The sequence below is a fragment of the Neovison vison genome, chromosome 1 (assembly GCF_020171115.1).
Source record: "Neovison vison isolate M4711 chromosome 1, ASM_NN_V1, whole genome shotgun sequence".
NCBI lineage: Eukaryota > Metazoa > Chordata > Mammalia > Carnivora > Mustelidae > Neogale > Neogale vison.
This window is the reverse complement of record NC_058091.1, coordinates 102,319,265-102,339,117: the sequence shown is the minus strand read 5'-3', so window position 1 is coordinate 102,339,117 and position 19,853 is coordinate 102,319,265. Positions and strand designations below refer to the sequence as shown.

The 19,853-nt window shown below is 38.3% G+C and overlaps 1 protein-coding gene across 26 annotated transcripts in view; it reads left to right on the top strand.

Moving 5' to 3' along the window:
- Positions 1-19,853, top strand: part of DST (dystonin) — a 471,247-nt gene that overhangs the window by 440,929 nt on the left and 10,465 nt on the right. For 21 of the 26 annotated variants that reach the window (XM_044253404.1, XM_044253203.1, XM_044253186.1 and 18 more), the window contains 13 exons: positions 28-147; positions 2,814-2,983; positions 4,265-4,424; positions 6,755-6,949; positions 7,447-7,575; positions 10,999-11,142; positions 11,794-11,982; positions 13,282-13,411; positions 15,045-15,208; positions 16,199-16,361; positions 17,638-17,792; positions 17,961-18,035; positions 18,921-18,938. In XM_044253404.1, the coding sequence (XP_044109339.1) occupies positions 28-147; positions 2,814-2,983; positions 4,265-4,424; positions 6,755-6,949; positions 7,447-7,575; positions 10,999-11,142; positions 11,794-11,982; positions 13,282-13,411; positions 15,045-15,208; positions 16,199-16,361; positions 17,638-17,792; positions 17,961-18,035; positions 18,921-18,938 (1,812 nt within the window). The remainder of the gene's footprint in view (positions 1-27; positions 148-2,813; positions 2,984-4,264; positions 4,425-6,754; positions 6,950-7,446; positions 7,576-10,998; positions 11,143-11,793; positions 11,983-13,281; positions 13,412-15,044; positions 15,209-16,198; positions 16,362-17,637; positions 17,793-17,960; positions 18,036-18,920; positions 18,939-19,853) is intronic. The other 5 variants (XM_044253415.1, XM_044253237.1, XM_044253224.1 and 2 more) reach the window with 1 other exon arrangement.

Here is a 19,853-nt window from a genome sequence, read left to right as displayed (position 1 = left end):
GGACAGAAATTTACATTTCTTTTACAGTTTCATGAAGCATGGAGTAAACTAATGGAATGGCTAGAGGAATCAGAAAAGTCTTTGGATTCTGAGCTGGAAATTGCCAATGATCCAGACAAGATAAAAACACAACTTGCACAGCATAAGGTGGGTCTGCAATTAAGAAAAGCATGTATGCCATTCTTTATCTCAAAATCACTTTTAAAATTCTTATTTGGTTGTGTATTCATTCATCACTAGGGGGAAGAAAAGGCCATCCAATATGGACCTCCATTAAATTTAAAACCGATTGCTCTTCACATTGGTCAAGTGGCAGTAGTATCTTTTCTCTCTGCTGACCATTCCCCTATGATTCTAGGGTCAATTGTTAAAATAAAATATAGAAAATTAAAGCTGGAAGTGTTCTATAACCTATAATATAAAAGATTTATAGGAGTTCAAATGTTGGCATTTTAGTTTTTCACATCTGTCTTGTAATTTCTTTCGTAGATCAAATGCCATGTAGAAAATAATTTTATAGCAGAAAGTACTATAATTTTTGCCATTAGGTTCTCTCAAACAATTTAGTGGGGAAATTGGTTGCCTCTACACAAACTGATATTATATATATGTGGTATATGAAAGTCCATCCTTATCCTCAAAGACATATGGTTGGTGGCTTCCTTATGTAGACTAGAAGGTATAGAAGCATAGTATTTTATATTTTCTACCTTTTATTCATACCACATGGCATTCAAAGAACATTCCCATTCTCCTCAACTCTTTGAATTTGGGTCTGTCGTTCTAGTTATAAAGTGATCATCAGCCCTCAGGGTAAGGATATGGGTAAAAGACAGTGGGTCCTGCAAAAAACACGTTTATCATTTTAAGTGTCTACATATATTTTATTGCTTGAAACGTGATCAATTTTAAAAAGCTGGGAAAAACTGGGGTGATGTAGGGCTTATCATCCACAGAGAGTTCTAACCATCCTCTTCATAAAGGTTGGTTGCTTCTCTGGGTAGTTCTAACAGACCTCAGGAAGTCATGATCCTAGGAGCACAGAAGGAGACATTGAGCACCTGTTCTTTGACTAGATGAGCACAACTGAGTGGCTTGTTCTGCTGGTACTCTCTGCCCTTGAGCTGCCGCATTCAATATTGACAGCATGATGACAGTGAGCAGCATCTGCTTTTCTTCCCTTCAGATGGAAAAAAGAGAGGCTCCCTCTCAAAATACAATGCCTGTTTGAACTTGAACATAGTTGTCATGTCATGTAGTCTTATGAAAGTATATTGTGTATTCAAGTTGGGGAATCCTAGAAATAAGAGTATGTGAAGAACCCTGATAGATTGTCTGTTGTTCCTAGTGTGACTTGTTGCCAAAGTCAGCTTTCGTCTGAGACAGAGGTACAAGGTACATTAAGCCAATCTTAAACATCTTTTCTGTTCATCTTTTGGGTAATTTTTCTGTTTTTAAAAAAGTTTTGATCTGCCTTGTATTCAGCTATAATATTTTTTATGTATCTGTTCTTTTGGAAAAAATCTTTCAGTACAATGATTCTGAAACTAACATCCTGTTATTGGAAAACAAGAAAAAAATAATTACAGAAAACAAACTACAGAAATAGTGTGGTATTGTAATGGTGTTTATTGCTTAAAAATTCCCAGATGAAGTGGCTTCCTATTATAAGACAAAATAAATATCTAAGTTCTATTAAGAAACTTAGAGTATCTAGCTTTTAAGGGAAATAAAAGCTCATTAGGTAATTATAACCAAGGTCATTTTGGAAAATTATACATTTGCATAGCATTTTATTGTCTAATGTGATTCTCATGTGCTTTTCAGGGTTTAGAATCACTGTGGTGGTGTTTCCCTGATACATTATGAGCTTGTTAGGTTGACCTTCCTTCCTTCCCATCCCTGAAATTGTATATTCAATAGCAGCTGTCTCATTCTTGCTATTAGACACTTACAAACACAAATGAAACATAAGTTGATAATGAGAGGCCTGCAAAGACAGTGTCCCTGCCCTAGAAAAGCTTTACCTGAGTTGTGTACAGAATATAATCCACCCTGCCCACACATACACATTTACATGCACAAACATGCAGATTAACAGTGTAAAAATGGCAAAGTGTAGACATCACATTGGCAACATGGCTATTTGGTACTGGAGAGGTAATCTGTAGATCCTGTGAGACTTTTGGAAGGCATCATCGAGGTGAGGAGGAGGGGGTAGACTTGCCAAGGGGTGTGACTGGAATGAGCAGTAGGTCAGAACGCAGGAATCTTGAGATGTGGTTCTTCTTTGTCCCTCATCCTGGCTCACAGATAAAATTATATGTACCATCATTGCGAACATCCAATGTGTGACAACAGATCTGTCTGATCAAAAACCAAAACTCTAGTAAATTCACAGATTATGAGTCACCCTGTGTCCACATAGGGCCTTTAGTTACTCATTGAGTGTTAACTACTACTTCCTTTCCAAACTCCTGGGTTTTTCAATAGGCGATTAGCAATTTCATTGTATTATAACTTGTATACTGTTTGTGGTTTATAGCTATAAAAGGTTCAAGATTTGTTTCGCTTTGAAATTACTGTCTTCATAATAATAGGTACTTTCAAAGCCACGTGGCTTCTGAGAAAAGTAAACTCTTCAGTTTATAAGGATTCTTTTCCACCCTGGTGCATTCCACTGTCTGACTTGATCATTTGCTGGTGTCTTCCTCTATTAAGACTCCATTTATTAGGGGCGACTCTTGTAATATCTCTTAACTATTTCTTAGCCCCAAGTAGAAATGCACACTGTTTTCTTGTTAAATGTTTAGGAGTTTCAGAAATCACTTGGAGCCAAGCATTCTGTCTACGACACCACCAACAGAACTGGACGTTCCCTGAAGGAGAAAACCACCCTGGCTGATGACAACCTGAAACTGGATGACATGCTGAGTGAACTCAGAGACAAATGGGATACCATCTGTGGAAAATCTGTGGAAAGGTAACAGGTCCTGTAGGGCAGTCTGGTTACCTTGTAGGTTTCTTTCATGTGTACAATAGTGATGCTTTGTAGGAACATTCTGGAACCTTAAATACCTCCTTTGCCTGGGAACTTCTGGTCATCTGTAATACCGTACTTAAACAGTACCTGCGCCCAGAAGGCTTGGTTGTTCATTATTATTTATTTTTAATTACTTGATTCACTCAAAATTGGTATTACTCTCCAAGCCTGTCATCTAATACCTGACTTCTCTCAGGTCTCCCCAGGTCTGCTCTTGTCCTCCTTAATCCAGTTTTCCCATAAGTAGGAGGATGGTCTTCTTAAAATATGAATGGGGTCTTGTCATTGCCCTGCCTCATACTTTTTAGGAACTTAATATTGAGGGTGAACCAGAACACAAGCTCCTTAGTGTGACGGGCAAGGTTCTCCCAATCTGACCATCGTGTTCCCTTCCAACTTCCATCCATCCCTGTCTAGTCTTCTTTCTCATTATACTTGAACCATAAAGACCCAAAACTAATTTCTAAATCTTTAAGGATTTAGAAAGTACCATTGTAGTAGAAGAGTTCAAATATCTTAGAAATGTTCTCAAACAATTCATAGATCCTTGGTTTAATTACTTTTGTCAATATCAAGATTAAATAGAATATTCTAATAATAAAATTATATTAGAATAGAAAATTAGAATGTAGTCTACAGAATACATAGGGAGAATGTAGAAATTTTGCCGTTTTTAAAAAATCCTTTAAACCTTCCTTTTCAAAAGGTTATATGCATTTTACAATGTGCTATAAATGATTTCATGGCAGGCAGACACCCAGGAGTTGGAGATGGGGCAGGTTGTGACTACAGACAGCGTGTGGGAGGTTTGGGGGATGACGGAACTATTCTTTCTTAATTATGAGATGGTTACATAAATCTCTATATGTGTTACAGTTCATGGAACTGTACACTCAAAAAAGTCAAGTTTACTGTATGTTAATTTAAAACAAAAAAATTTATGGCTTTTTTTTTTTTAATGAAGAAACTGAAAGATCACTGATTTCTAGAGGTGATAATGAAGGAATTTTCCAAGATCAGATAAGATCTACTTAAGGACTAAAAAACAAAATTTGAGAAAACTTTTGTTATTTTCTAAAGAAGGCAAAGAAACGCACTGAATATACCTGTATATTATTTTTTTCTTTGACCATTGCCCAGCCTTCATAAATGGATTTTAGATATTCAGGTATTTGGTGGGTTTTCTGTTACTCAGTCTGACTTTTCCACCTTTTTCCCCAGACAAAATAAACTGGAGGAAGCCCTGTTATTTTCTGGACAATTCACAGATGCCTTGCAGGCCCTCATTGATTGGCTGTATAGAGTTGAACCCCAGCTGGCAGAAGACCAGCCTGTCCACGGAGACATTGATTTAGTGATGAATTTGATCGATAATCACAAGGTATTATTAACTGGGACATTTTATTGATCTCATTTGATTATCCTGAATTTAGAGGAAACTGTAACCCCTTATCTTAGCCTTTTAAAATCTAGAGACTATATATCATAATATGTAACAGTCTTTAGTATTTAGTGTGCTTTGAGCAGAATCAGGAAGCCAACTTTAAAAGTGATACAGGAAAATTAGTATCAATGAGATACTTTTTTTTTTTTTTTTAACAATTTCCAGATCTAAAACCTTTTAGAGTTCTCTGGTGCTTTAAAACATGTTCCAAGAATGTTTTATAGTCTTTTGTTATTCGTATAAATAATTATGTAATTTAAAATCACTCCCTCAGTGACCTGGAACTTGGTCATTCCATAAGTGTATGTATTTGTGACATTATCTACAGGAGTCAAGATAGGCTACTTTTCTGTTTTTAAAGACCATTTTATCCTTGCCCCTTGAACTCTAGCAATCTGTGAGATATCAGCATAGGCTCTGAGGGATTCGATTATTACTTTAAGTCAAGTGGTTTCCTGGCAATCTCCTGAGATGGATTTAAATTTTTTGTGCCAATCAAAGGGAATATTCAGGACATCCCACTGATACTGAGTGCAAGGTCCGAAACTATGGTAAAATGTTATGTTACAACTTAAAGAACCTCAAAAACAACCTGAGGCACAGTAGTAATGTGGGATGGTTGTACCAGAGTAGACTTTATATACAAATATTTTACAGCACTGTAGTTTACAGCACTGTTTTATTTCTCCTCTCCTATGTTTGAATTAGAAAATCTATTTCATTTTAAAATGTTTTCTTTATACTTGCCTCGTTACACTGTTTTGATCTTAACCTGTTCCTTTTTAAATAGTTGGTGCTTTTGCATATTTATTTTCCCTTTTATCGTTCTGTTATCTGATTATAAAAGAGAGTTTGTTACATTTAAATATTATTAAAAAATCAAAGAATAGATGAAGAACTGTGATTGGGCCTACAAAAAGAAAAAAAGTTGAGTTTTGTTGCTTTGCCTATATTGAAACAAATGTTTTGTGCATGATTGATACAGACTTTCATTCCTTGGCATTCATTCAATGAGTAATGAATAGTGTAATGTTACTTTTTACATAAATGCCATTTGTATAAACTCACTGTCTAAATATTTACTCCCTTCAGCACTTGCCAGGTTTTTTATATATTAAAGGTTATCAAGAATGAGTTAATCATTCAGCATTAGTAATATAATTGGAAGGCTCAGGAAGTTTAAGTTCACCAAGAACATTGGGAAAGTCAGCTCAGGACTATCGGGCGAGTCCTAGCACAAACAGATTACACAGATGGTGTATTTTCGATGCCTCTGTTTGTGTGTGTGCATCTGCAGGCACACCTCATTTAACACCACTAGAGTGAAAGCAAACAAAGAATTTATTGTACTATGTTTGGACTATTTTTGACGGGCTCACTTTTATGAATGATTTGATTATCAGAATAGAAACTCATCGATAGAGCCAAAATGATAAGATGTGCTTAGTAATATTCATTTGTAATCATCTTTTAGAGAAATAAGGTAATCTTATTCTATCTATAAGCTTGGTTAATTTGAAAGATGTAGTTGTACACACTGACTCTTGGATCAGAAATGAAGTACCCTGGGCTCATTTTTTGGATTGGGTCTGTGGCCAAAAGAAGCCAGTCTAACTCCTGGCACATCCAAGTTTATCAAAATTAGGCAAGAGGGAGGGAAAAGCTTTTCTTCCAAAAGGACAGATAAGGATGTAAGCCTCTAAAATTTGACATTAGAGGTTAGTTCTCAGGATACTGTGAAAGCTGAAGCCGTGTTGCAGGGAAAAAGACTGCAGACCCCCTCCCTATGGGCTTCCCTGCCATTCCCTCCAGTACCCTCATGCAGACCCCAGGATTGCTTAGTTCTTCATTAGTCTGTTTGTCTATTAATGAAGAGGAATGAGGTAGCCAGCACATTCTTGGCACTTATGAGGATTTGAGAGGAATTGGGACGCCATAGTAAAGAATTATAGAAAAAAAGAGAACGTGACATTTTCACTTGTGGAATTGCATTTTGAGTAGCCACCATTATTTAAATCCAAGGCGTCACTTAAAAATTAAGGTTTGATTGCTCAGGAGGATGCTAAAGATTGAATAGCTTTACAGCTCTGTTAGGAGCAAGCATGTGATGACTGAGCTCCTGAAGATTCTGTGAGAAGTACGGCTCATTAAACTCTAAGTCTTAGAGACTGTGCAGGAGGTCATGTACACATATATTCCACACTGTGTTTTACTGGTTTCATTTTGTAGTGAAAAATCAATTTTTTATGAAAATACGGTCTTTCTAGGTTTTCCAGAAAGAACTGGGGAAGAGGACCAGCAGCGTGCAGGCCCTGAAACGCTCGGCGCGAGAGCTCATCGAGGGCAGCCGAGACGACTCCTCCTGGGTCAAGGTCCAGATGCAGGAACTGAGCACACGCTGGGAGACCGTGTGTGCACTGTCCATATCCAAGCAGACCCGCTTGGAAGCAGCCCTGCGGCAGGTGACAGTCTTGTAAATTGTAGTTGGGGGTGATGAGAAAGGTATCAAAGCCCAGAGCTGCTCTGGTGGAGAACTGTTTCACTCCTCCTTTCTTACTGGGACGGTGATGGAGAGGGAGATTCTTAGAGGATCCTTGCCTTGCTCCTCCCCCCAGGAGTTTTAAGTTACTCACAGAGGGAAGTTTTCTCATTGTCATACAAAAGTGCCACTCTTGAAATTTTTCACCTCAGACATGTAATGGGCTGTCATGGCTCTAACATCAGATTGTTAAAATGGTGAAGTAGTCTTCATATTGGCGTTTAGAGATCTTAACATTTATAAAGTGTAGCAACATGTATCTTTATATTTTTAGTGGGCATAATGCATATCGTTAATCAATGTAAATTTAAGACTTTTTTTTTCATTGAGAGGAGGACTCTATACTAACAAGCATCTTTGGGGATCTTCTTTGTGGGGGGTGTGTGTTGTGTGTGTGTGTGTATGTGTGTGAACTGTTAGGCAGAAGAATTTCACTCAGTGGTGCATGCCCTCCTGGAGTGGCTGGCAGAGGCCGAGCAAACCCTTCGTTTCCACGGTGCTCTCCCAGATGATGAGGATGCCCTTCGGACACTCATTGATCAGCATAAAGTGAGTTATCTAAATGCTAAGTAAAACTAAATGAGAAAATCCAATAGGCTCGTGATTATAGATATCAATTGCATGCATATTTCCCTTTCTGAGAAGTAATTAAAGATCTAGCACATTTGAGAATTTGCCTTCATCCTCTTTGCTTACATTGGTGTGTCCCCATGCCTGCAAATAAGTGGAGTTATCTCTCCACGACTGCTTTGTGAAGAAGGTGGCTATTCTAAAGTGAGTCACCGTCCCCTCTCTTTTGGAAGAACATTGATTTTTCTAGGAGGTTATCTGGCTTCTGACCAAAACTGGTCAACTTCATTGTACTTTCATGTGCATTTCAAAGATGAAATTTCCTGCATGGGCCTTTGGCATTTATAAACTTATATCATTGGAATTGTAAATAAATAAGTTTGATCTTAGTAAACCAGACAAGCAAGTAATTTAATACCTGGTCTTCAAATTTTATTTTTCAATCTCTGCCAGTTCTGGTTTTATTTTATTATTATTATTTTTTTAAGATTTTATTTATTTATTTAACAGGGAGAGACACAGTGAGAGAGGGAACACAGGCTGGAGGTGTGGGAGAGGGAGAAGTAGGCTCCCTGCTGAGCAAGGAGTCCAATGTGGGGCTTGCTGTGGGGCTTGATCTCAGGACCCTTAATGACTGAGTCACCCAGGCACCCCGCCAATTCTGGTTTTAATCAAGATCCACCTTAAATTCTTACGAGAAGTAGCCTGTAGTATAAATTATAAATTTAAAATGAATTCTGTAAGTAGATATACTGTTGGATAGTTAACCAAATAAAAATCTGGCCACTGAGTTTTCAGGTCAACATCTATTTTGTAACAGTGCCTAGAACTAGCAAAACTGTTAGGAGAGTGGTGTGGATACCTCTTAACACTTGTTTGTTTGTTTGTTTTTGTTTTTTATTAAACCTTTGTCTGGAGAGGAGAAGGGAGTTGAGGGAAATTGGAAGGGGAGGTGAACCATGAGAGACTATGGATTCTGAAAAACAACCTGAGGGTTTTGAAGGGGCGGGGAGTGGGAGCTTGGGGGATCCAGATAGTGGGTATTGGAGAGGGCACGGATTGCATGGAGCACTGGGTGTGGTGCAAAAATAATGAATACTGTTATGCTGAAAAAAATAAAAATTAAAAAAAATTAGAAATTTACAATGCTAACACTCAATGCAGTATCCAACATTTCTTTTTAAAAGATCTGTTTAACTCCACCAAAGAAGCTCATCTTCCGGGTTCAGGTTGGAAGGATGTCATTAGTTCCATTGTGGCATGGATTACATCATCTATGGAGATTTCTTATTTGTGACGACGCACATTGTGCTCTCTCAATGATGGGCTGCCTAACCTATAGCAATGAAATACTGCCTTGTCATTAATAAAAGTGATGTGAGCTTGTCTAACATTATCTGGAGGAGCGGAATGCTCCATAAACCATTTAAAGTTGAAGTTAGAATATAAGAGGAGGAAAATGACATCAAATTTATTATAAATTTTTGATTCAGCTCAGTGTTTTGAAGAGCTATTATATTACTGCTGGCTGACCCACCAGCCAGCATTGAGTTCCACTGACAGAGTTGGTCTCAGAGGAGCTTCTTACATATCAAACATCTTACAGTAAGGTGCCCACTTGGGGTATCAGTACCCTCAGAGCAGGAGCAGGAAACCCCCAGAAGCATCAGGAAGCAGGGTATCCGGAGCAGTGGTAGTGTTGTGGGGTCTTTTTGTTTTTGTTTTTACAACAAATTACTTTTAAATATTTTTAAGTTGTGTAAAATTACATGTCATTTCATAAAGGGCCCCTTAGTACCAATAATTTGCCATAACATCATCCATTCTTTCTTATTTCCTCTGCTTTCTTCACACACTGAGCAAATAAAAGTAAAGCAAAATATTTAATTTCTTAGCCCCAGGACCAGAGACTTCTCAGTATAGTCCACTTTCAAAAATGGCAAGCTTTCCCAGGTGAGCATAGAATGCAAGCAGGGAGCTGACCATCCAGCCCACGGCATTCTGGGCAGGACTCTGGCACTGTTTGGTTAGGGGTGATTAAAAGTATACGGTCAGATCCCCGTCCTTGGAAAAGCACAGCTGTTATTGACCTCTGGTTTTCTCTTCCTAGTAAAGCTTCCCCCCGCCCCCTTTCAGTTGAGCAGATCTGTATTGGGGGAAATGAAAATAATTTTTTCATTTTAAAATTTTTTAAAATGAAAATAATTTTTAAAATAAAAGTGATGATATTTTAAAAATAGGTCATGTTAGTGGAGCATACTATTAATTAAACCTTGACATGATGGCAGTAAAAATGTGTAAATGAGAATTAAAAAGCACTTATTCAATCACAAAGACACACGGTCTTTTGATCTTATGGACCTTAACGTCCAGTAGGTATGTAAGGAAACATGGCAACATGCCAGAATAGGAGGTCTAGGACAGAGCTGCGGCACAGAACCCGAAAAGAAAAGGTCACTAGACATTCTAGGAAACCCATTCTCCGATGATCACCCTGACCACATGGCATGGATAGTACGGGTGTCCGCTCAGTCTGCAGCCTTTGCAGCCCTTGCCCATGTTACTAAGGAATCCCTCCCTCTTAGTGCTGGGGTCCGGACTGGGGTGCTGGCAGATGCTTGAAATTCACTCTGACGTTCTGGAAGCACAAGACCTTTTTTAAGGCAGAGGTCCTCATTTGTAGCCATGCTTTCAGAGTTCTGTGACTCATCTTATCTATGAATACAGTTCTGATGGTAGAAAGTACAGTTATGTGTGTGAGACATTTGCAGAAAAGTTTATTTGAAAGCATTTTAGAGCCTGTCAGGGCTTCTTCCTCCCACCAGAGCAGGGGATGACAGTTTCTGGCTGTCAGGCCCATCCCCTTCATGCTCCCCCCGACTCTTTCCTGCTGGACATTTGGGCCCTCTCTCCCTCACCCCAAACATTTATAGTTCCCTGCCCAGCCTTCTCTCTTCCTTTTCGGTACATATTCCTCTCATTGCTGGCACACAGTTCATGCTGTTTTAAATATACAACCTCCTAGTTTTGTGAGGACATTTTTTTTCAATCAATATTATTTTTGTCTCTGGTGGTACTATCTCTCCTAGTCCTGTTCTCCATTACTATATGTACACGCTATCCAGATATAGAAGAGTGTGTTTTTTTGTGTGACATATCTTATAAGACATGAGGTGTTACCTAATACATGTATTCCGAAAAATACCTGTTAGAAAGTGCCTCACTTCCCATTGTTGTCCCTTCTCCTCTCTTAATTCCCCAATTAGTGAATTGTTTCCAGCAGTGAATAGTGCTGGTGAAGTTCTTGTGTGCTTGTCTGACTCTGACGGTCACAGGCACGTCACTGGAGTTTTATTTTCAACCAGTGCCAGCAGCTGATCGAGGTCTTTGTTTCTGCTCTAGGAGTTCATGAAGAAACTGGAAGAAAAACGGGCCGCGCTGAATAAAGCTACCAGTATGGGAGACGCCGTCCTGGCCATCTGCCACCCTGACTCCATCACCACCATCAAACACTGGATGACCATCATCCGGGCTAGGTTTGAGGAGGTCAGTGGGTCTCAAGTCATTATTAGAGCAGTAACAGAACTGAGATACATGTGTGACCCTGGGAACAGGAGGCCTCTGCAAACCTTCCTCTGTGCATGACCTGTCTCTGCAGTCCACTTGTATTTAAAAACGTAAAGCCATTTTGCAGCTATGTCCCTGAAGCATGAAAAAGCAAATATTTGGTTCCCTGTATGACTTTTTGTCCCACTTCCACATTGTCGAATAACCCAGCACCCAAACTGTACTTCAGAGGAGTATATGCTTGGGGAATGGATTGCGTACATGAACTGGATTCTGCATTTTAAGATTTTATCTATTTCTATTTCCACTCAGTGCTTCATGGAATAAGCATTCTTGAGCCTTCAGAGAATGTGTGTTTGAACTCAGACTAGAAATCTAAAGGAAGCCTGGGTGTTTGACACCCCGTCTGTAACTATGGGGGCAAGCATCAGAGGGGCTTTCATGTCCTCCGCAATCTGGGAGTACCACTCCCAGATAGCACTGATGGTACCACTGATGGGATCTAGAAAGACTGGCAGTGTTATGATCCCAGGCCCAGGATGATCTGAATTTACATTTAAATGTTGTGTATTTTTACATCAGTTATTAACTAGGATGGATGAAATTGAGAGACATTTGTTTCCCCAACAGGTGTTGGCCTGGGCGAAGCAGCATCAACAGAGATTAGCAAGTGCTCTGGCTGGGCTCATTGCAAAACAGGAATTGCTGGAAGCTTTGCTGGCTTGGTTGCAGTGGGCCGAAACTACACTTAGCGACAAGGACAAAGAAGTCATCCCCCAGGAAATCGAAGAGGTGAAAGCCCTGATCGCAGAACACCAGGTAATATAAATATCATCCTAACCCTGTCTTCTCAGATACTGTTTTTATTTCACTGCCATACTTCTCAAGAGATTGCTTTGTGCTGGTTACCATCACTTCCTCAAACACACTCCTCAAGTCCTTCCTTATATTTATTGTCCGTTTCGCCCTGTTCTTCTGCTCCGTCTTCTGGCGACCTCGCTCTGCCGGGCTTTATGGCTCCGTGCTTGCATATTCTACTCTCTGCTGCCATGCATCTCCCACGATGACCATCAGTACTTCAGACACACCCTGTCTACAAGGGAGCGCATCATCTTGCTCCAAAAAACAAGTGACTTCTCTATCCTGCCTGTTTTAAACTCTGAAATGATGGGCCTCCCACTGACTCTGATTTATTTGTATGCTTGTCACTTTGATACACATTTATAAAGGGAAGCATGAAATGGCAGCTTAGTTGACTAAGCAGCTAGCATTGCAATATTTTTAAATAAATGTATGAGCCATTCATGTCCATAACGGCCCTGAAGTGCCTCATGTTGTGTTCTCTGTGATCAGAGTTCTCCAGTGTGACAGATTCTAGACGTGTGTTTCTCTACTTTTCACTTTTATCTGACTCCTCTTTTTTCCACCCCTTTTCACCACAGTCTCTGTCTTTGCTGCATATTCCAGATAGAGGGATCTCTAAGTCACAATAATAAGCCTAAGGAGACAAGACAAGAAGTAGCAAGATAGACCTCTTAAATGGGAACTTTAACCTGAATAACTTTTATCTCCCTTGGCATAGTATATGTATAAACAGAAATATTTAAAATATGTCCATATTTAATATGTATGCCATATGTCAGTATATAGCAAAGCCATCTGAAGTATTTCAAATACATTAGTGAAACATGCTGCAGAGACATCCTGAGGACCTGCCCAGTTAATTAGTTGATTTGCAGATAAATACTCACTTTAAGATTCTTCAGGAAAAGCTTAAAAGCTCTGGAAGATCCTGGTTGATGCACAGATAGGTTGTATTAATTATACAGCTGCTCCCATGCATGGTCATCAAGCTAAAACAAATTACTGTTACAGTGCTCTAACTACTTACCAGGTATATGTAACATTTTATATTGTTTAGTTGTGAGTAAATGCTATGTTATAGGGGCTTACAATTTTTTGGCCCCTAAAGATATAACAAGTTGGTTTATGCTTTTTTTTTTCCCCCAGAATGAATTTCAGAAATAATAGCATGGTCCTTTCATCCTTTGCTTTTAGTTCATTTCTAAAGGTAGTTTTCTGTGGTGCACTTATATTTAATTGACTTTGACCTTTCAGACCTTCATGGAGGAAATGACCAGAAAACAACCTGATGTGGACAAAGTTACCAAGACCTACAAGAGGAGAGCAGCTGATCCTTCCTCATTACAGTCCCATATTCCGGTCCTGGATAAGGGGCGAGCAGGAAGTAAGCAGTGGCCAATTTCTTTAAAATGCGCATGGCTAAAGCCAAGGAAGTTAGTTTTGAGTTGTCGCTTAAAATTTCAGAGCAATTGGTGACTCTGTGAGCTCTCTCTATCGTAAAAGTTTTCCTTGAAAGAATACATGGGCTCAAATATTGTAGCAGCTTATTAAAAATAAAGGAAAAAATATATACAGGCCTCTCTGTGTAATTTTATTTGCTTGTAGGGTATCTTTTAGATTAGCTAGAAGAAATTGGAAAAAATGTACAACAAGAACAGAAACCATCATCCCCTTTGCTTCTGTTATATAAATAACCTTAGGGTGGGATATAGCAGAAATGACCATTACCTGGATATAGTTTATGACCTAACTGTTCATTAGTGACTGGCAGTCTGATAGATTTTGCCCATGTTCATATGACTTCAGGCTCTATTTCTTAGTCTACTTTGACTCCACGAAAGGAAGTCACAAAGTGACGTTAAAAAATGATAAAGCAGGCTTGGAGAAGATTTAAAAGAAGCCCAGTTTATATCTGAATAATTGTAATTTGATACATTTCTTAAAGGTGCCTTAATAGAAAAAAAAAAAATGATTTCAGATCTTTTGTAGTTGCTGTATTACCCAAGGAGGCAAGGTAACAAAGTGGTGGTTAAGAACTCTGGAGGCAGACTCCTTACCACCTTGGAAATATAACCTGGGACAAGTTACTTAAACTCTCTCTGAGCCTCAATTTACACCTTTGTAAAGGGGATAATTATAACCTCACTGGATTCTGGTGAGGATTAGATAAGCTAATGTGAACGAAGTGCTTAGCATACTTCCTGGCTGGTAGTTAAATGCTCAGTAAATATTTTTGTAGGGCCTCGTAGGAGTGAGGAACTCTGGGCAAATCCCAGCTTGGACACTCTTCCTACGTGACTTTAGGCCAGTTGTTTTTCCAGGCCACACTCAACCATTTAGTTAGATGAGAAAAATGCATTGAGACAACTGTTCTGTGATGTTATAGAAACTTGTGAAAAATAGCCAGAAAAGAGGGAGAAAAAATTAGTAAAGGCAGTAAATTGGGTTATGAGACAGTGCACAGGAAATGTGCAGTCTCTGTGGAAAACAGACTTGGATGAAAGCTGGAGTCATACACACACGTCCCTATTTGATCAGAATTTGTGAAGTGTCTTGCTGTGACTCAAATGAATGGCCACTGTCTCCTGCCCTCACCTGCCCTCCTTCCAGCCTTCTTTTCTAAGAAGGGCAGCTGGGTTTGGGTAGCTGATTCTAAGATAAGTCTCACTGCCCTGGGAGATTTATTTTATCATGTCTTAACAAAAGAGAGGCTCACAAGGTACTTCTTTGTCATTGAAATGGCATGGATTTTAAGCTGGAAAATGTTTTAAACATAATTTTATAAAGAGAGCTTTTCAGTATTTAAATGCCCATCGGGTATGTTTCTCTGTTTTATATGAAAAGTATGTGATCCTTGGTAAGTAAAACAGATTTGAACTTGAACATTATAAGATCTAAATAAGATCTTTCTAAATAATTAAGTTGATTCAGTTTTAGCTAGGAACAATAAAGGCCAAGCCTTAACATATTTCAGAACCCTGGAAACCACTCTCCTAACTAAAGTTGCATTTTAACAGGAAAACGCTTCCCGGCATCAAGCTTATATCCCTCTGGATCACAGACACAAATCGAAACCAAGAATCCGAGGGTCAATTTATTGGTGAGCAAATGGCAGCAAGTTTGGCTCCTTGCGTTGGAAAGGAGGAGGAAGCTTAATGACGCCTTGGACAGACTGGAGGAGGTCAGAGAACTCCTGTGTTCAGTACCCCTGATGATATGGGATGTGGGTTTGGGGAATCAATAAAGTAAACTACAGTTGACCCTTGAACAACAAGGAGTTAGGGGCACTAACAGCAGCCCCCCCGCACACACACACATACTGCATAGTCAAAAATCCACGTATAACTTTCGACTCCCTCAAAACTGAACTGTTAATAGCCTATTATTGACCAGAAGCCTTATTGCCCTACCTATAAGAAGCAATTAACAAAGTTGCATGTGTTATATACTATATTCTTATAATAAAGTAAGCTAGAGAAAAGGAAATGTTATTAAGAAAATCACAAGGAAGAGAAAACACATCTTTTTAAAAATTTTGTAAAAAACCTGCATGGAAGCAGACCCACACGGTTCAAACCCAGTGTTGTCCCAGGGTCCACTATAATATGTTCTAACATAATCAGAACCTGACTCCATTAAGAAAAGATGCAGCTTGATGTAGGTTTGCTTGGTATTACCTGGGAAATATAACCACTGATAATTCAGGTATTTTCATTATATATATATATTCTGTGGTCTGAGATGTAGAGTTTCAGATTCTGAAACTGGGAAATTTTTCGAAGCCTTGAGATGGTAGAACGGCAAAGAGCAGAGAGAGAGCAGAGGTGAGAGCCGCTGAGCTGGGCCTGCTGTCCGGTCGGCACGGAACTTACCAGTAGTGTCTCTCTGGGCAGTTCACCTTTTTCACACTGGCACTATCAGAAATTGTTAGTTTGACTCTTTGAGGAGCTTTGTATGTTTCTTTTATTTGAAAAGAACAACCAGTGACAGTAGTGAAATCATAGGAAGGATGTTTCTGTGCCCCCTTTGCAAAATGAGACCTTTTTTATTTTTTTTGAAGTGGGAAATATCTGTGCATTATCTGGAAGGTCATTAAGAATAACTTTATTCATAAAGTAGAAGATCCCATTTGTGCACCGGATGAACCAAAAATACCTTTTGTCCTTTCCAGCTGAGGGAATTTGCTAACTTTGATTTTGATATCTGGCGTAAAAAATACATGAGATGGATGAATCATAAGAAATCTCGAGTGATGGACTTCTTCAGGAGAATTGATAAAGATCAGGATGGGAAAATAACCCGACAAGAATTTATTGATGGAATTCTTTCCTCAAGTAAGTCCCAAGAGAAGTAACTGTAAATGATGTCATTTTTAAAGAAAATAAGCACACTTTAAACTTGTGTTACTAATAAAGCATCGCCTTTAAGCTTGGCTATGAAGTCATGCCCTCAGGGAAGTGTCCGTGGTGAAATGCGTGGTTTTGGGGTCAGGCTTATTTCATACTCCTGTAACCACAGTTGGTATATTCCTTGCTCCCTGAAGCTGTGTCCTCATTAGTATAATAAAGTTAATAATATTTGATTCTTAGATTGTTTTGTCTGACCTGTAATGGGAAATCAGTAAATTCAAGTCAGCCTCTTCCCTTTTTTGTTCTAATTGACATCTGATCATTGTCATTAACGGGAAATTAGAACTCTATGAAAATTCTTAAGTTATGTGTCACCTTGTTTGATGGTTGAGTCATATGGATGTGATTGCTTGGGCAGATGTTACTGGAAATAATTCTTAAAGTAAATTTAATATAATCTTATGAGTGTATATATGATATGAATTCATATGCATAAAATTCATATATTCCTTAAATAAAGTGGTAGTTGAACCATATGAAATTTGCTAATATTGAAGTTTTCAACCAAGAAAAAAAGCAATTTTAAATGATTCACCCTGGTAGTAATTAAAGATAAATGTAGGTCCTGTATATTGTGGTTTCATTTGTTATAATATAAATCAGTTTTTAAGAGGATTGTAATATATTTGATGACCCTGATAATTTAACTGGCTACATTAAGATAGAAATAATACAACTGGGTCAGAATTAGCAAGTTATACTACTTAACTTTTTTTTTAAGATTAAATCTTTTTGTAAAATGTTATTATAAACTACGGGTTTTAAAAACTTTGAGAATATAGTATGGCTTCTTCTGAGAGTATCCTAATTTGCATTTATACGTGGAATCTACACACAGAGTGAAACTCACAGTGTAGAAAAGAGGTTGCCAGGGGCTGGGAGGTGGGGGAGGTGGGGACAGCCTGGAAAAGGGTACAAACTCTAAGATGAGTAAGGTCTGAGGATCTAAAGTACAGTGTGATGGCTACAGTTGATAACACTAGATATTATGTAGTTGAAATTTTCTGAGTAGAACTTAAATATTCAGGAAAAAACAAGATAACTGTGAGGTGGTGGGTGTGTCAATTAACTTGATGGAAGGACTCCTTTCATAATACGTACAAGGATCAGATCATCATGATGTATACTGTTCAGTATTTTACAATTTTATTTTTCAGCTATACCTCAGTAATCATACTTACTATTATTTTGAAAATTTTAGAGTTTCCAACCAGCCGCCTGGAGATGAGTGCAGTGGCAGACATCTTTGACCGAGATGGTGATGGATATATTGACTACTATGAATTTGTAGCAGCCCTTCACCCAAATAAAGATGCATATAAACCCGTCACCGATGCGGACAAAATCGAAGACGAGGTACTCCACACCCCGACCCCCTGCAACAGCAGCAGCGGGCGCTGCCGGGACACCATGCACAGATGCAGGCCGCCATTTTATTTCCATCTTGAGTTGTGTTCAGGTGTTTGTTGACTCTGCAGTGTTATGTTAACCTTGAAATGGACGTTTCATCATTGTTTTTGGCAGGTGACAAGGCAGGTAGCGAAGTGTAAATGTGCAAAACGATTTCAAGTTGAACAGATTGGAGACAACAAATATAGGGTGAGTTTTCAAAAGTTAACTATTTAGTTCTCTTGAAGGATAACAATGGAAATTTGTATACAATTTGAACTGCATTGCTTTCCAGGAATGCTAATTATTTATTTTTTACCTCACATCACAATAGAATGGTATATGGAATTCCAGCTTTTGTCATTTTAAATGATGTAGAGATAGCCTACATTTTGTAAACTAGGATATATCTCTGACACGCATTTTACTTTGAGGAGTAAAACACATCCCACATATTCAGGTTGCTTCCTGTGACTTTAAAATGTATTTTCTTATGATTACAGGTAAGTTGTCATATATCTAATAACAAAGCTATTCCAAGCCAGAACAACAAAGTTAAAAATGTTGAATCATTTTTAGAAATATGGAGAGGCAATGTTTTCCACTTGTGTAGTTATTTTTCTTTTTGTTCAAAATCTTAAAAGCTCAGTTCACCTTCTTCTAAACAGTTATTTGAACACCAGTGTGACTTTGTTACTCCTCTATCTTTTTTTCTCTTTTTTGGAATATCTCTTACATGTAGTAGCTAGATCGGAAATGTGCTGAGTTTCCCTAATACAGTATGTTACTTACAAGCAAAATTTCTTTTTCAATTTAGTTTTTGTATTTCCATATTGGAAAATATTCATCAGCATATTTGAATTTCTAACCTAAATATGAAACCCAAAGATTAAAAAAAAAAACTTTTATGGAAAATTTACTGATTATATGGTTTACGTTTGGACCAGCGGGTACCTGCACATCTCTAAACTAGATACTATATCCAGGAGCCCAGAGTGTGACAGATTGTATGTGTGTGTTCTAGAGTCATACAGAAAGTTTCCTATTGAACTAATTGTGTCTTTCTTCCATTTTTCATTTTTTTTTTTTTATCAGTTCTTCCTGGGAAATCAGGTATAAACCAGTGGAATGTATTCTCAAGTTCCCAATGATTTTTTTTTTTAACTTTAATTCATAGTCATTAAAGCTTGCCATGGCCAATCTTTCCCATGCTGTTGCCCTAGCTACTACATTGTTGGTTGGCGTGGTGTTTCTGTAAACGCTGTAAGGGTCCTTGATCCAGGATTCCTTTTTGCCGTGTGTCTCAAATGAGGAGATTACTTTTAAGCAAACCAGATAATAAATTGCAGCTTGACTGGTCACAGTGTTAGAAATGCCATTTTTAGTTCCGGTTTAATAACACTGCTAGCATATGTTTTATGCAAATACTTATTGGAACACAGATTTGATTCTGCACACATCTCTTTGCTATGTTTAACTATTGAGGTTAAAAAACAAACAAACTCTGAGGTCCTTAGATAAGCAGTAGATAGAGAAGGATCTGCAGTGGGCGGTGACGTGGGAAGACAGAGTAATAAGTCTCTCTGGCACTCAGCCACAAGTGATGCGTTCTCTCCAAAGTAGCGATTGTTGCATTTATCCTAAACCACTGATTCAGGACTTTACATCTTCTGAGCAGGAATTTTAACTCTGCACGTCTTAACTGGTATCAATTCCTTTTGAGGAATGTATCTCTGGTAACTTCTGTGAAATCTTAAAAATCACACTTTAACTCATTTGGCTTTACACTGAAGTCAGTATAAACTGTCCAGTGGCCTGTGTCATGATCATTAGAGCTAAGGATAAGAAAAATTGTGTTTTGATTTAAACAAAGGAGAAGGGATTTTCACTGTATGCTTTTGGAAAGAACTGTACTATTTTTAACACCTGATCATACATATCATGTCAGATTTCACTCTGCTGCTCGGTTTTTAAGCCATATTACCTCTTAGGTTTCAAATTCCCGGTTATCCCCATTCATTGCAAGCA